This window comes from Oncorhynchus masou, chromosome 32 (genome assembly GCF_036934945.1).
Source record: "Oncorhynchus masou masou isolate Uvic2021 chromosome 32, UVic_Omas_1.1, whole genome shotgun sequence".
NCBI lineage: Eukaryota > Metazoa > Chordata > Actinopteri > Salmoniformes > Salmonidae > Oncorhynchus > Oncorhynchus masou.
Genome location: NC_088243.1, coordinates 65,696,708 through 65,712,980, shown reverse-complemented (window position 1 = coordinate 65,712,980; position 16,273 = coordinate 65,696,708). Strand labels below are relative to the sequence as shown.

General features: G+C 44.0%; 1 protein-coding gene across 5 annotated transcripts in view; it reads left to right on the top strand.

Annotated features, from left to right (window-relative positions):
* LOC135526482 (TBC1 domain family member 9B-like) overlaps positions 1–16,273 on the top strand; it is a 49,085-nt gene that overhangs the window by 10,351 nt on the left and 22,461 nt on the right. For 2 of the 5 annotated variants that reach the window (XM_064954885.1, XM_064954884.1), the window contains exons 3-11: positions 1,230–1,348; positions 2,805–3,033; positions 4,870–5,128; positions 5,469–5,676; positions 6,050–6,214; positions 6,865–7,035; positions 7,232–7,382; positions 10,029–10,243; positions 12,850–12,967. In XM_064954885.1, the coding sequence (XP_064810957.1) occupies positions 1,230–1,348; positions 2,805–3,033; positions 4,870–5,128; positions 5,469–5,676; positions 6,050–6,214; positions 6,865–7,035; positions 7,232–7,382; positions 10,029–10,243; positions 12,850–12,967 (1,635 nt within the window). Of the gene's footprint in view, positions 1–1,229; positions 1,349–2,804; positions 3,074–4,869; positions 5,129–5,468; positions 5,677–6,049; positions 6,215–6,864; positions 7,036–7,231; positions 7,383–10,028; positions 10,244–12,849; positions 12,968–16,273 lie in introns of those variants that run through there. The other 3 variants (XM_064954887.1, XM_064954886.1, XM_064954888.1) reach the window with 2 other exon arrangements.

The window sequence follows — 16,273 nt, the reverse complement described above, 5'->3', positions numbered from 1 at the left end:
ACGATCCCCCCAAAATTATATCCGCTCCAGTCATATTACACGCGCTCCTCGCTCCACTCCGCTCACATCCTCTCACCCCAGAACTCATGGCTGAGTGGCACCTGAGTGAAATTGGAGTGCGAGAGAAGGCCGACGCTCCCCAATTTTTTTTTTTAAATCCGCTCCACTCTCCAGCCAAAGAGCTTGTAACTTCAAGCTCCAGACCGGACACCGGGGGACTGGTTTATTCACATCTGTGCCAAGAATGTTAAAGTGACAAGGAGAGGAACACACTTTAGAACAGAGTTGTATTACTCAAGTCCCGATTTTCATGACTTTTAACTCGACTTGCACTTGACCATTGAGGACTCGAACTCGAGTCACTTAGTGACTCGGACTGGCCCCACGTGACTTGTATTTGCACTTGGACTGGTTAGGCTACTATGATGAGCAGAATATTAGCAGCGCTGGATGAGCAGCGACTGTTCTGTTCTCTAGCAGTGGGAAGGATCCAACACACCCCGCACACACAGCCAACATCAGGCTGGTGAGCTGTGGAGGAGCAAGCGATGAGTGTGGGCAGGCAGGCTCCGCGCCGGCTCAGCCTCCGATCATAGGCTACACATCGCACAAGCCACTCTCTTGCTTCCCCGTAACCACCAGTCACCAGCCTGCAATTTAGCTTTGCCTGGTTAAGAAACAGAAACTTCTTCACTAAATTGAAATCAGTAGTATTGAGTTTAATAGCACAGCAGTGTAGCTATTTGTCTCATTGTGGATAGAAAAGTAGTCTGTCTTTGAATTTTCATCTTGCTCTACCCTCGCACTCCCCCCCTGCATCCCATAATCAGGTTCTGACAGGTCTCCCTTTAGTTTTCACTCTGCAAATAACTACTCAAATATCAGTGGGTCGATTACAAAAAAGTAGCTGAGAGCCCGACCATTTATATATTTATTAAATAAGTAGTGAAATGCTATCGAGTAGAATTTGTGGTAGTGATGAATAATATTTAGGCCTACCGAGTGACGCAGTGGTCTGAGGCACTGCATCTCAGTGCTATAGGCGTCACTACAGACCCTGGTTCGATCCCGGGCTGTATCACAACGGGCCGTGATCGGGAGTCCCATAGGGCGGTGCACAATTCTCCCAGCGTCGTCCGGGTTAGGGGAGGTGCACTGTATACTCTCTAAAGCACACCCGTACCCGATTTTTACCTTGGTGTTGATGTGGGTAATTACTGTTTTCCCAGGCTCCTCCCGGAAGGAGATCACAGAGCATTGGGAGTGGCTGGAGACCAACCTGCTCCAGACGCTCTCCATTTTTGACAACAACGAAGATATCACCACCTTCGTCAAGGGGAAGATCTCGGTAGGCACTGCTGCCACAAAGTATAGTTCAACCTCATAGAATTAGAACATACCCTGTTATGTCCTAGCTAATTGTTGCTCCATCTTTAAGATACTGAGTCAGTTCCTCCACTAAATGCAGATTTATGCATCATTGTCACTTTAATCTGAACTAGAGGCCTTCACAGGTCTAAAAAGATGGACCCGTAACAAAATTAACCTGGGTCTTTTCCATCCGCACAAATACGGACATTTTTTATTTAAATATAGAGACCCATTCCGAATTGACCTGACGACAACTAGACCCGTTCTGGATAGACCTGGTCCAGTCCTGGTCCGATCCAAGTGAGGGAAGCAGCAGAAAAGTCCATTCTTAGCTACTTTGTTAACCGGTGCTGATAAAGCACAAGTGAGAGGAGGTAGAGGAGGTAACGCTCTAGTAGGGACCGTGCTGTGTGTGTAGGCTGCTGTGAGTGTGAGCGAGTGACACAGCAACAGGGAGGGAGAGACAGCAACCAACCAAGCTGACTTTCCCTACAGTAGACTAAAAAACTGCCATTGCTAGATTATTTATCATCCAAAATGATTACGTAGTACCTCCTCTTGACTGCCTCAAACCGGGAGAAGTTAGTTAAGCTAGCCATGTAGGCTAATTGAGGCTGCATGTGCTTTCTTGTTCCACACAGTTACAAACAACAACAACAACAACCCCATTCAAAATATAAGTAGCAGCCTACCTGTTGGCTCTTGTTCGTTCAAATCAAATGTATTTATATAGCCCTTCTAACATCAGCTGATATCTCAGTGCTGTACAGAAACCCAGCCTAAAACCCCAAACAGCAAGCAATACAGGTGTCGAAAAACTCCCGAGAAAGGCCAAAACCTGGGAAGAAACCTAGAGAGGAACCAGGATATGAGGGGTGGCCAGTCCTCTTCTGGCTGTGCCGGGTGGAGATTACAACAGAACATGGCCAAGATGTTCAAATGTTCATAAATGACCAGCATGGTCAAATAATAATAATCACAGTAGTTGTCGAGGGTGCAGCAAGTCAGCACCTCAGGAGTAATGTCAGTTGGCTTTTCATAGCCGATCATTAGGAGTATCTCTACCGCTCCTGCTGTCTCTAGAGAGTTAAAAACACCAGGTCTGGGACAGGTAGCACGTCCGGTGAACAGGTCAGGGTTCCATAGCCGCAGGCAGAACAGTTGAACTGTTTGTTGTAGCCTATTCTTCTCTAACTTTTAATTCCATAATTTTAATTCAAACTTCCATTGATCAGATATTTCCTAACTTTTTCCATACATGGAGGCTCTATGACTGTAGCCTATTGCTGCTTTGTTGACTTATGATTGGCCAACAACAAGCTACACGTGCGCCACTCGTGAAAAACAAGAGCAGCAGCATAAATGATACAATTTCTCTCTGTCTATATATATTGTAACAGAACCTAACTCCCTCCTCCACTCTTTCTATCTAGGGCATCATCGCCGAGGAGAACAAGAGCAAGGCTGCCCTGGAGGATGAGGACTCTGGCAAGTTCCGTGAGGCTGAACTGAAGATGAGGAGGCTGTTTGGCATGCCCGGCGAGGAGAAGCTGGTCAACTACTACTCCTGTAGCTACTGGAAGGGCCGTGTGCCCCGGCAGGGCTGGGTCTACCTCAGCGTCAACCACCTTTGCTTCTACTCTCTCCTCCTGGGGAAAGAAGGTTGGTGTGGAGCAGGGTTTCCGTTAGCTGTAAATGCCGGGTAAAAAAAATACATTGATTCATACATATTCACACGCATACATACATACAAACAAACAAACAAACAAACAAACAAACAAATAGACTGACGAGTTTAAGAAGAAAGTTCTTTGTTTGTGGCCATTTTGAGCCTGTCATCAAACCCACAAATGCGGATGCTCCAGTTACTTAACTCGTCTAAAGAAGGCCAGTTCTATTGCTTTTTTAATCAGAACAACAGTTTTCAGTTGTGCTAACATAATTGCAAAAGTGTTTTCTAATGATCAATTAGCCTTTTAAAATGATACACTTGGATTAGCTAACACAATGTGCCATTGGAACACAGGTTGCTGATGGTTGCTGATAATAGGCCTCTGTACGCCTAAATAATCTGCCATCTCCAGCAATAGTCATTTACAACATTAAAAATGTCTACACTGTATTTCTGATCACTTTGATGTTATTTTAATGGACCAAAAATGTGCTTTTCTTTCAAAAACAAGGACATTTCTCAGTGACCCCAAACATGTGTGTGCAATATGTGTGTGTTAAAATTGTTGCCAGCCAAATGATCAACAACAAAAAAAAATCCATTGCTAAATAATGCTTTGTATTAATTGGTGTAAATACCAGACGATGTGCTCCAACTTCATAGGCAAATATACTTCGTAGGATAATAAATCCTTAAGCTGCTTGGAAATTAGTGTTGGGTGTGTGCCTTTTAGAAAAATAAAAAAATACTCAGGCAAAAGATGCAAATGAAGTCCCTTGAATTGAAGTACCTTCAGCCAGATGTACAATGACTGGGCAAAATTTGTGAAGATTCTGTTGATTATACCCGTTTCCAGTGTGTCGGCCGAGAGGGGGTTCTTTCTCCAAAACCGAGTAAAGACGGCCTCAAGATCACGCCTTCTTGAGGACAAAGTAACTAGGCTGATGTAAATTATAGGCAAATTGTGTTCGTCAGGCCCGTTACTAGCAGTTCTACCTCAGCCCTAGGTAAGATCAACATAAATTAGACAAGCCTCGATTGTATTTGAAAACAGCTGTTTTTTTATTAATTAAAATTGCCATACAAATAGCCTATAGGACATGTTTGCAAATGTATTACTATGTAGGCATCTAAGCAAAACATGTATTATTTTATGATTTATAGCAGGGAAGAAGAAGCAACAGGTAAAATGTTTTGCTTTTCCATAAAATCTGTCATGTTGGTATAAGAACATTACAGGCTCATTTCTATGCTGTTAAGATGAATTACAATAATATAAGGTGATTTTGAGCACTGTAGGTGGACGCCCTAATGCGTTACATACCCAATTCATATGGATGTCTGGTCAATTAAAATCCTAACGGAAACCCTGGTGTGTACATGCATGTGGGTCTGAGAATGAAAGCAATGCACTGTATGTGGGCAGTGATCTTATGAGATTACAGAAGAAGAGAATGAGGCTTAGAGAGTATGTGTTAGTGTGTATGTTGAGGAATGTGATTGACTCATAGTGAATAGCCCCACTTCAATGTTGCAGCACCAACCCCCAACACAATTCTGTACTAATTCAAACCTCTAAGATAGCATTCTATGAAATCTACCTCTTTCTTCCTCCTACTGTTTCTGCCCCTCTACTGAACACCTATCTCTCCCTGCTCCCTGACCCCAAGGACTCTTTCCTTTGCTCTCTCGCTCTCTTCTCTTCCTGTCTATCTCTATTTTTCTATGCTGTATCTCCCTCTGTCTCTCACCCTCTTTTCTGGGCGAAGTAAAATATTTCTGTGACAGCGTCTGCTAAGTGATCTCCCCCACACCTCCCCTTACAGTGACCCTGGTGGTGCAGTGGACGGAGGTCACCCGCCTAGAGAAGAACGCCACGCTGCTGTTCCCGGAGAGTGTGCGGGTGAGCACGCGGCACACGGAGCACTACTTCTCCATGTTCCTCAACGTTAACGACACCTTCAAGCTCATGGAGCAGCTGGCCACCATCGCCATGCGCCAGCTGCTTGACAACGAGGGCTTCGCCGCCGACCACTCGCTGCCCAAGGCCTGCAAGACGCTCAAGAATGTCTCGGCACTGAAGAGGTAGGTGGGTTCAAGAGTAAGGAATGTCCTGTTTTTTTCTGACCATTAAAAAATGTGGTATTTCAAACAACTGTTTTCACTGAAATGAAGTGGTACTTCCAAGAACGTGTCTTTTAACCCTCTAGAGAACCGGTGTAGACAATTTAGGTACCAACACACCAGATTTAGCTAATAAAGGTCCTCAATGTAGTGGTCCGTTTCTGCATCTCACCAATATCACTTTTGGGGGTATAGTTCTAGACAGTATTCATATTTTTAGTGTGTATATTTACTCTATCTGTAGTTTTTCTTGGTTTTGCTAATTTACTCTCTTCCACTCACTACTGGATGTCAACTACAGGGACCTGGACGCACGGGCCAAGAACGAACGTTACCGGGCGCTGTTCCGCCTGACCCAGGACGAGCGCCTGGACGGACACACAGACTGCACGCTGTGGACTCCCTTTGCCAAGATGCACATCGTGGGCCAGCTGTTTGTCTCCAACAACTACATCTGCTTCTGCAGCCGTGAGGAGGACCTCTGTCAGCTCATCATCCCCCTCAGAGAGGTGCCTATACACACAACCCAACGCAAAGCACGAGCCCTCTCTTTCTTTTGTTTCATGCCTCCTTTCTTTCTCTTTCCCCCTCTTTTCCATATATCCTGCATCCCTCTTTTCTATTCTCTCATTTTAATTTTCTCTTTCACTCTCACTTTCTTACCCTGTATCTGTCTTTTTGTTTTTCATGGGGGACATAACACCCTCATTATGGGATGTGCCTAATGTTCTTAACTAATGTACAACTTTATCTTTCCTTCGGTCTCGCTCTCTTCCCCTCCCTCTCTCACGCCCCTCTGTTTCTCTTCTCTCTCCTCCTTCCACCCCATCTCTCTTCTACCCTTCTCTGACTCTGCTCCCTTCCCTCCATCCTGCTCTCTAGGTGTCCATTGTGGAGAAGGCAGACAGCAGCAGCGTCTTGCCCTGCCCCGTGTCCATCAGCACCAAGAACAAGATGACCTTCCTCTTCGCCAACCTCAAGGACCGCGACTTCCTGGTCCAGCGCATCTCCGACTTCCTGCAGCGCACCCCTGAAAGTGGCCATTCGGTGAGCCAATCAGAGGGGAGGTGTGCTGTTTGGGTCTACCCTTTGAGCTAGGCTTAGGCTAGGCTTTACCTTCATGCCAACTTTGTGACATACCGGGATGTTTGATAATGCACAAGGGGCACTGTTTTCAAACCTAATGCTAACAAATACATGTTAAAGCCCATAGAGAATGCTACCTAAATGTGAACGAGCACATTGCAAACATTTTGTACAGTTTCTGACCTAAACTATACAAGTAACAAAAAAATGCTACTCACAGTTTGCTGCACGCACAAAACAGGAGAGGATTTTCTGAGCTCAGGAGCTCCGATGCAAAAATGTAATTACCAATGTTTCGACAGCCAAGCTGTCTTCATCAGGGTATAATCATGGTATAAACGGTATACCGCCCAAGCCTACTTTGAACTGTCAGTTACGTTCTGTCGTGAACGAGATCGCAATTGTGATGGATAATGGGGCTTTTTGATGTATACAGTGATTTTTATGCTACTTTCTACATAACAATAATATGTTGTAATCACTAATTTGTGTTCATGCTTTTGGCAGAATGATTTCTCTGAATGCATTAGTTGGTTACATATATCAAAATATCATTGTATTCTTTCTCTCCTAACACCCCTTTAAATCCCCGATCTCCTCCTTCTCCCCAGGGTTCTCCCAGCCCTAGTACCACTCCTCTCTCCTCCAGCCTCCCCACACCCACTGGTGCAGCAGGGGAACCGTCCCAAAGGCGCCCCTACAGCCCCAGCCTGCCAACAGCCACTCAGAGCCTGCTCCGCATCTACCAGAAGGACGCCCCAGAGGAACACGGACCCAAAGCTGTGAGTTCAACCCCACTCCCAGACCCACGTCAACGGCTTGGACTGTCTTATGCTTTTAGAATATCCTACACACGTTCTATAGTGTGTTATTACTACATCATTCTGGTCGTTATACCGTTAAAACACCCCTTCAGCTCATTTACATTTTTGTTAGGTCATACTGATATACTGACTCCCCCCTTTTCTTTCTCCTCAGACAAAGGAGAAGATGAAGGAGGAGTCGTGGAACATCCACTTCCTTGAGTATGGCAGGGGTGTGTGTATGTACCGTACCTCCAAGACCAGAGAGCTGGTGCTCAATGGGATCCCTGAGAGCCTCCGGGGGGAGCTGTGGCTGCTCTTCTCAGGTTGACATTTTGTCCAACAATTTAATTTCAAGCACTTTTTCTTTTATAAATGGTTAATTGTCACAAAGCGCTTCTCAGCTTATATCCCCCCAAAATAACCCTTCTTGCAGGGTTTGGGTTAATGGATTATCCTAACCCACGTAACCCTAAAACAATTTTTTGATGTCTGAAATGTAGCAGGTATTTTTTCCCAATGTACAAATCAAACTTTATTTGTCACATGCACCGAATACAACAAGTGTAGACCTTAACGTGAAATGCTTACTTACAATCCCTTAACCAACAGTGCAGTTCAAGAAGAGTTAAGAAAATATTTACCAAATAAACTAAAGTAAAAAAAAATTTTTTAAATAACACAATAACGAGGCTATATACAGGGGGTACCGGTACCGAGTCAGTGTGCGGGGGTACAGGTTAGTCAAGGCAATTTGTACATGTAGGTAAGAGTGATGTGACTATGCATAGATAATAAACAGCGAGTAGGAGCAGTGTACAAAACAAATGGAAGGGAGGCGGTGTCAATGAAAATAGTTCGGTGGCCATTTGATTAATTGTTCAGCAGTCTTATTGATTGGGGGAAGAAGCTGTTTAGAAGCCTCCTGGACCTAGACTTGGCACTCCGGTACTGCTTTCTATGCGGTAGCAGAGAGATCAGTCTATGACTAGGGTGGCTGGAGTCTTTGATGATTTTTAGGGCCTTCCGCTGACACCGCCTGGTGTAGAGGACCTGGATGCCAGGAAGCTTGGCCCCGGTGATGTACTGGGCCGTACGCACTACCCAAGGAACTTGAAACTCTCAACCTGCTCCACAACAGCCCCGTCGATGAGAATGGGGGTGTGCTTAGTCCTCCTTTTCCTGTAGTCCACAATCATCTCCTTTTGTCTTGATCGCGTTGAGGGAGAGGTTGTTGTCCTTGCACCACATGGTCAGGTCTTTGACCTCCTCCCTATAGGCTGTCTCATCGTTTTCAGTGATCAAGCCTACCACTGTTGTGTCATCAGCAAACTTAATGATGATGTTGGAGTTGTGCCTGGCTGTGCAATCATGAGTGAACAGGGAGTGCAGGAGGGGGCTGAGCACACACCCCTGAGGGGCCCCCGTGTTGAGGATCAGCGTGGCGGATGTGTTGTTACCTACCCTTACTACCTGGGGGCGGCCCGTCAGGAAGTCTAGGATCCAGTTGCAGAGGGAGTTGTTTAGTCCCAGGGTCCTTAGCTTAGTGTTGAGTTTTGAGGGCACTATGGTGTTGAACGCTAAGCTGTAGTCAATGAATAGCGTCTCACATAGGTGTTACTTTTCTCCAGGTGGGAAAGGGCAGTGTGGAGTGCAATAGAGATTGTGTCATCTGTGGATCTGGTGGTGCGGTATGCAAATTGGAGTGGGTCTAGGGTTTCTGGGATAATGGTGTTGGTGTTTCTTATAAGTTTCCGCGTTATAGAGACCCGCTTCTTGAAAGTGGCAGCTCTACCCTATAGCTCAGTGCGAATGTTGCCTGTAATCCATTGCTTCTTGTTGAGGTATATACTAGCGGTCGACCAATTATGATTTTTCAACGCCGATACCGATTATTGGAGGACCAAAATAGCCGATACCGATTTAATCAACAGATATTTATTTTTTTACATGTCGAAAAAATACAAATGTATTTGTAATAATGACTTTTACAACAATACTGAATTAACACTTATTTTATCTTAATATAATACATCAATAAAATCAATTTAGCCTCAAGTACGAAAATAACAGATGAAAACTCTCTGGGCAAATAGTGAGGTCTGCAGCTTATCATAAGATACTCCACCTCAGGCGAGCACAACTTTGAAACTTCCTTAGATATCGTGCACCAACTGTTGTTTACATAAATGCATAGGCCCCCGGCCCGTGTCTTACCAGAGGCTGTTTTTCTCTCTTGCCGATAGTGTATAACCCGCCCGCTCTATGTTCTTAATATCGTTGTTCACTGTGTTGCCACCATGTTAGCAACACAGTGAACAATACTCATTATGAATAAGTGAGTCTGTGTGTTCAAGCAAGCATTGTGTGTGTCAAGACTACATCCACATCAGAATTCGGTTAGTATCAAGGACAGCAGTCACTCCTACCTTGTGACCTGAAGGTAGTGTGTGTTTGTCTCTCTGTTGCCGTGATTATTAGGGAAGTGTTGTAGTTACCTAGTGGTGCAATGTCTGACTAATCTGAGATCAACTGACTCCCTGGACTCTGGAGTCATATGGCCTAGCTAAGTAACTGTTACGAAACTGTGCCCATAGGTTGTGTTGCAATGTGGATGTGTCATACTATGTTAAAATGGTAGCACTTAATAAACGGGGCTAAATGAGTAGGATTGTGTCATGCAAAGATATCTGGAGTGAGAGTTCATGACAAGTCTAAATTCTGTTTTCAGGAATCCCTCAAATTAGTGTTTTCTAGCAAATATGTAAAGGTTAACCACGTTTTTGATGGTACAACAAAGAAACTACCAATTGTCTGAATCTGACCTCTTATTTTTTACAATGGTTAGAATCAAAAGGATCTAAACATTAAATAATTTGCCCACTGACAAACCCATATTGTCTGTGTCTGTCTTATAATCTATTGAGTTAACCACTTACCCCCATCCATCAATCAATCCATCCCCTCTCCAGGAGCTCAGAATGAGATGGACACCCACCCTGGCTACTACGCTGAGCGGGTGGAGCAGGCCATGGGCTGCTGTACCCTTGCCACGGAGGAGATCGAGAGGGACCTGCACCGCTCCATGCCTGAGCACCACGCCTTCCAGAATGAGATGGGCATCGCTGCCCTCCGCAGGGTCCTCACCGCCTACGCTTGCCGCAACCCTGGCATAGGATACTGCCAGGTATGCCGACTTGTCTTCTTTTTCTGGGGGGGTTGTACCTCATTGTTTAAAACTATGCAGGTGGTCAACATTGTAAGTAGCCTTGTCCACACATCAGAAACATCACATTTTTGTAGTGTGATGCACAAAGTACACTCCCTGGACAGGACGCTAGTCTATCGCAAGGCCACATTATCAACACTGACTTAGACTTTATATTACAATTTCTTACTTACACTACATAACCAAAAGTATGTGGACACCTGCTCGTCGAACATCTCATTATAAAATCATGGGCATTAATATGGAGTTGGTCCCCCTTTGCTGCTATAATAGCCTCCATTCTTCTAGGAAGGCTTTCCACTAGAAGTTGGAACATTGCTGCAGGGACTTCCATTCAGCCACAAGTGAGGTCGGCCAATGATGTTGGACGATTAGGCCTGGCTCGCAGTCGCCGTTCCAATTCATCCCAAAGGTGTTCGATAGGGTTGAGGTGCAGGCCAGTCAAGTTTTTCCACACCGATCTCGACAAACCATTTCTGTATGGACCTCGCTTTGTGCACAGGGCATTGTCATGCTGAAACAGGAATGGTCTTTCCTCAAACTGTTGCCACAAAGTTGGAAGCACAGAATCATCTAGAATGTCATTGTATGCTGGAACTAAGGGGCCTAGCCCGAACCATGAAAAACAGCCCCAGCCCATTATTCCTTCTCCACCAAACTTTACAGTTGGCACTATGCATTCGGGCAGGTAGCGTTCTCATGGCAGGGTAGCCTAGTGGTTAGAGCGTTGGACTAGTAACCGGAAGGTTGCAAGTTCAAACCCCGAGCTGACAAGGTACAAATCTGTCGTTCGGCCCCTGAACAGGCATTTAACCCACTGTTCCTAGGCCGTCATTGAAAATAAGAATTTGTTCTTAACTGACTTGCCTGGTTAAATAAAGGTAAAATAAAAATAAATAAAATAAAAAAAATCCGCCAAACACAGATTTGTCCGTCAGACTGACAGATGGTGAAGCGTGATTCATCACTCCAGAGAACGTGTTTCCACTGCTACAAGGTGGCGAGCTTTACACCACTCCAGCCGATTCTTGGCATTGCGCATGGTGATCTTATGCTTGTATGCGGATGCTCGACCATGGAAACCCATTTCATGAAGCTCCCGGCAAACAGTTCTTGTGCTGATGTTGCCTCCAGAGGCAGTTTGGAATTCGGCAGTGAGTGTTGCAACCGAGGACAGATGCGCTTCAGCACTCTGCGGTCCCATTCTGTGAGCTTGTGTGGTCTACCACTTCACCACTGAGCTGTTGTTGCTCCTACATGTTTCCACTTCACAAGAATGTCTTTAATAATTTGGCTTTTATTTAACTGTAATTAACCATTTGGTTCCTGATACTGGCCAATTGAGTTGAATGTTTTGAAGTAGTAGAATGTGCCCATAGCTATAATTAGAAAATACCAGAAAAATGTCATCTAAAACAAAGAGTGAATGTTTTCTTGAAACATAATCATACTCGTATCCAGGAGGCTTTTCATTGACCCATAAACTGTTTATTCATTACTGTAAAGCAGTGTTTCCTCTGGAAAATGTATTAGCTGTGGGGGAAAAGTAATCGGGGGTGGGGAGTATAAGGGATCCCCCATTTTGGGGGTGTTTCGGGTCTTGGTTCTGTTGACTTTTGAGAAGGAAAAAAACTCACTGTCTAAAAAAAATAATTTCCTCCCCCAGAAATGAGCTCAATTACATATTGGTAAAATTATTATAGTATACAGGATGCAATTTAAGGTTGAGTGCTGCAGCTATCCAAAGAAACACAACAGAGGCCTTCTTTCTGAAATAAAAATGTTTATCTTGACAAAATTAAGAGGAACATTTGACTGAACATGAATCAGAGCCCACTAAGTCATGTTCATTACAAAAGGAGGACGTTGGAAATCTCTTTCCAGGTTCTGACAAAAACCTAGTTCTGACATTGTTTACAGCTTGTCAGAGCACTCTATTCTTCTGGGCTTTTGGAAAAATATTTGTAATTGAACTCCTTGAAGGGGGGCGTGATGCTCTCCCTGCAGTCTATTCCTCAAGTCTGTTTTGACCTGCAATAACAATAACAGAAAGAATAATAAGAGAAAGGAGAGGGACAAAGGGGATCTACTTTCACATTTAAATGTTCCTACACCCTCTTACAATTAACAGAAGGCACTGGTATTGCCGGTGCATTTGCATGCCAGCTGGTTAAGGCAGGAGTAGACAGCCCCCACTCATCAAACTGTGAGGCCAGCTTTGTCATTGCCGCCAGCTGGTCAAACCCCTGAAATACACGAAAAACAAAAATATGTACGCCATTAAAGAGCCAACAAAGAAATTTGACCATGTGGTGATTTACATACACTTAGGTTGGAGTCATTAAAACTTGTTTGTCAACCACTCCTCAAATTTCGGCACAACCCAAGGGGGGAAGACCACGTCAGTGACTCAACCCACTCAAGTGACGCACCCCTCCTCGGGACGGCATGGAAGAGCATCCGTAAGCCAGTGACTCAGCCCCTGTAATAGGGTTAATGTACCTGTCTGTTTCTGTTGTTATAAACCTCTGTATCTATCACTGAACCGTTTTCTCTCTCTCCAGGCGATGAACATTGTGACGTCGGTACTGCTGCTGTACTGTACAGAGGAGGAGGCCTTCTGGCTTTTGGTGGCTCTGTGTGAGAGGATGCTGCCTGACTACTACAACACCAGGGTGGTGGGTGAGTGACTGACACAACATCTCATAGACACACACTTGTGTTTAATTCCATTGGGTTATGTCTTTGTTTTGTCGCTCGCTACAAGCTTAGGAAAGAAACCTCTGTTAAGATTCCTCCAAATCCCCTCATTTCAGAGTGTTTTATAGGGTAGACAAGCTATTTGGGTATGGAAAAATAGAACGTTCTATAGTATGTGAAATTTTTGAAAATTGAGAATGCTTTAAATGCCAGGATGTCATACTCATTTCTAGTAGAATTCCCTGCAGAGAATTGTCTTTCCACACGTTTGACAATAGTTGATAATCAGAATAGGAGACGCGTTCTACAAAATTGAACGAATGTCTGGGGAACAAGCACGATTGCACATCTAAGATGACACCTTCTCAGCAATGTTCCCTCTAAATTGCACGCAGCTCCCATTGAACTGCCGCCATGAAGAAATATCAGCCCACACAGAAGCACGAGTTTGAACTTCACTCAACTTTCTAGAGCTTTCCTCCTTAGTTATCAGCGTTATCAGCGTTTCCCTTTACTGTGGGAATTGTGATCGAACCAACGCAATATTAATGCAATGCAACATATCTAAACAAAACAAACTATGCAAGAGATTTTGTTGTGGGCAGAATGCATCGAAGTAGGATTCTATTGCATTAACACGCACGACTCAGCCCATACTCTACACAGACCAGTGAGGCATAACCAATCAGAGCTGCATTAGGTCTATATGCAAATAGACCAATGCTATACAGTACCTTCAGAAGTATTCAGACCCCTTGACTTTTTTTCCACATTTTGTTACTTTACAGCCTTATTCTAAAATGTATCAAATTTTTCTTCTCATCAATCTACACACAATACCCGAGAATGACAAAGCAAAAACATATTTTTTTACATAAGTATTCAGACCCTTTACTCAGTACTTTGTTGTAGCACCTTTTGGCAGCGATTACAGTCTTGAGTCTTCTTGGTTATGACGCTACAAACTTGGCACATCTGTATTTGGGGAGTGTCTCCCATTCTCTGTAGATCCTCCCAAGCTCTATCAGGTTGGATGGGGAGCGTCGCTGCACAGCTATTTTCAGGTCTCTCCAGAGATGTTCGATCGGGTTCAAGTCCGGGCCCTGACTGGGCCACTCAAGGACATTCAGAGACTTGTCCTGAAGCCACTCCTGCGTTGTCTTGGCGGTGTGCTTAGGGTCGTTGTCCTGTTGGAAGGTGAACCCCAGTCTGAAGTCCTGAGCACTATGGAGCAGGTTTTTATCAAGGATCTCCCAATACTTTGCTCCATTCATATTTTCCTCCATCCTGACTAGGGTTGCACATTTTGGGGAATAATCAGAGGTGGAAACTTTCTGTGGGAATATATCGGAATTAATGGAAATATCTGCAAATTAATATTAATACCATTTAAATGTAATGTTTTTTGCATTGGATATATTTACCATAACATAAACAAGTAGACATAATTGCAATAGAAAAATAAATACATTTCGTTACAAATTGAACATTAATTAAATGAGTCAACTCTTCACATGGGATGATTTCACGGAACAACAAAAGAAAGGGAATATTGAATGATCCCCAATGATCCATCGCATCTCCCCAAAACGTTTTCAACATGCATCTGTAAAATTATAGTCTAGAAACTAAAGCTTTGGTTGTCTTTCTCTCAGGCTTCCATGTCTTCTCCCTGGAACTTCTCAATGTCCACCTCTTGAACATCAGACTCTGGGGCCTCATTTTCACTGTCACGTTCTGATCTCGTTGAGGATGGCTCATTGTCAGGCTCAAAAAGCCTCAAATTTGCCCGGATGGCAATCAATTTTTCAACCCTTGTATTGGTCAGCCTATTGCGTGCTTTGGTATGTGTGTTCCTGTCACGAGAATTTTCTCCCAATGTTCTAACCAAACTATTTTATAGCTTTGACCAATTCACCCGAGGTTGTAAATCCCGGGTTCAAAATAAGAATTAGGCAAAGTCTCAGATACTGCAAAAGGTTCATTCTTTATTCAGAGAGCTCTGAAGTTAAAAAATGCAAAAACAGTAATTTTATAACTCCCACCTCCACCTACTTACACAGTTTTATCACTTTTCTACCAGCCTTGGCAATTTCTCGCTGTTCTCCTCCTCCCTAGATTAGAAAGGCCTTGGAAGGGCCCTCTTTCCTGTTGTCAGTTTTCAGAGTTACAACCAGGTCATGTGTAGTTCAAATTTCCTTTGTTTTCTCAACCATATATTTCTCACCCTTAACTTGTCTCACACATACATTATTGGATTATAGTCTTATAATTCTAATACATTTCACACCGTTAAATACGTTTCAGGGTGGAATTCTTTAGTCATTACTTTATTTTTTATATTTTTATTTCACCTTTATTTAACCAGGTAGGCAAGTTGAGAACAAGTTCTCATTTACAACCGCGACCTGGCCAAGATAAAGCAAAGCAGTTTGACACGTATAACAACAGAGTTACGAGTGGAGTAAAAAACAAACATAGTCAATAATACAGTAGAAAATAAGTCTATATACAATGTGAGCAAATGAGGTGAGATAAGGGAGGTAAAGGCAATAAATAGGCCATGATGGCGAAGTAAATCAAAATATAGAAATAAAAACACTGGAATGGTAGATTTGACAGTAGATGAGTATGCAAAGTAGAAATACTGGGGTGCAAAGGAGCTAAACAAATAAATACAGTAGGGGAAGAGTTTAAGAGACTTTAAACATGTAAATTCCCTTATCAGTTCCCAAACAAGGACCAGTTGCGCTCTGAGGCGGCTGATGTTGGTGGGATTTGGAGGATGATGGAGGCAACGGTGAAAGAGCCTCAGATCCACAAAGTCCCTTCCACCAGGTGGCTGATGATATATGTTGGCACGACTGCCATATTGCATCTCCATCCCAAAGCCCTTGCTTGGAAGTGTACTGCGCCAGACTGCCAAGAACCTTGTCCTCATCCAGGCCAAGGTGGAAAGACACGGTAGTGATGACACCATAGGCCTTGTTGATCTCTGCACCAGACAGGATGCTCTTGCCAGCATACTTGGGGTCCAACATGTACGCTGCGGTGTGTATGGGCTTCAGGTAGAAGTCTTCATGCTTTTTGATGTATTTTAGAACTGCAGTTTGCTCTGCTTGGAACAACAGTGAAGTGGGCAGCGCAGAACGGATTTCTTCTTAGATCTGCAAGCAGAGTCTGAACATCAGACAGGATGGCATTGTCTCCCTCAATCCGTGCAATGGCTACTACTTTAGGTTTCAGGCTGCTTACAACTCTCTCCCAAAATACATAATCCAGGAGGAT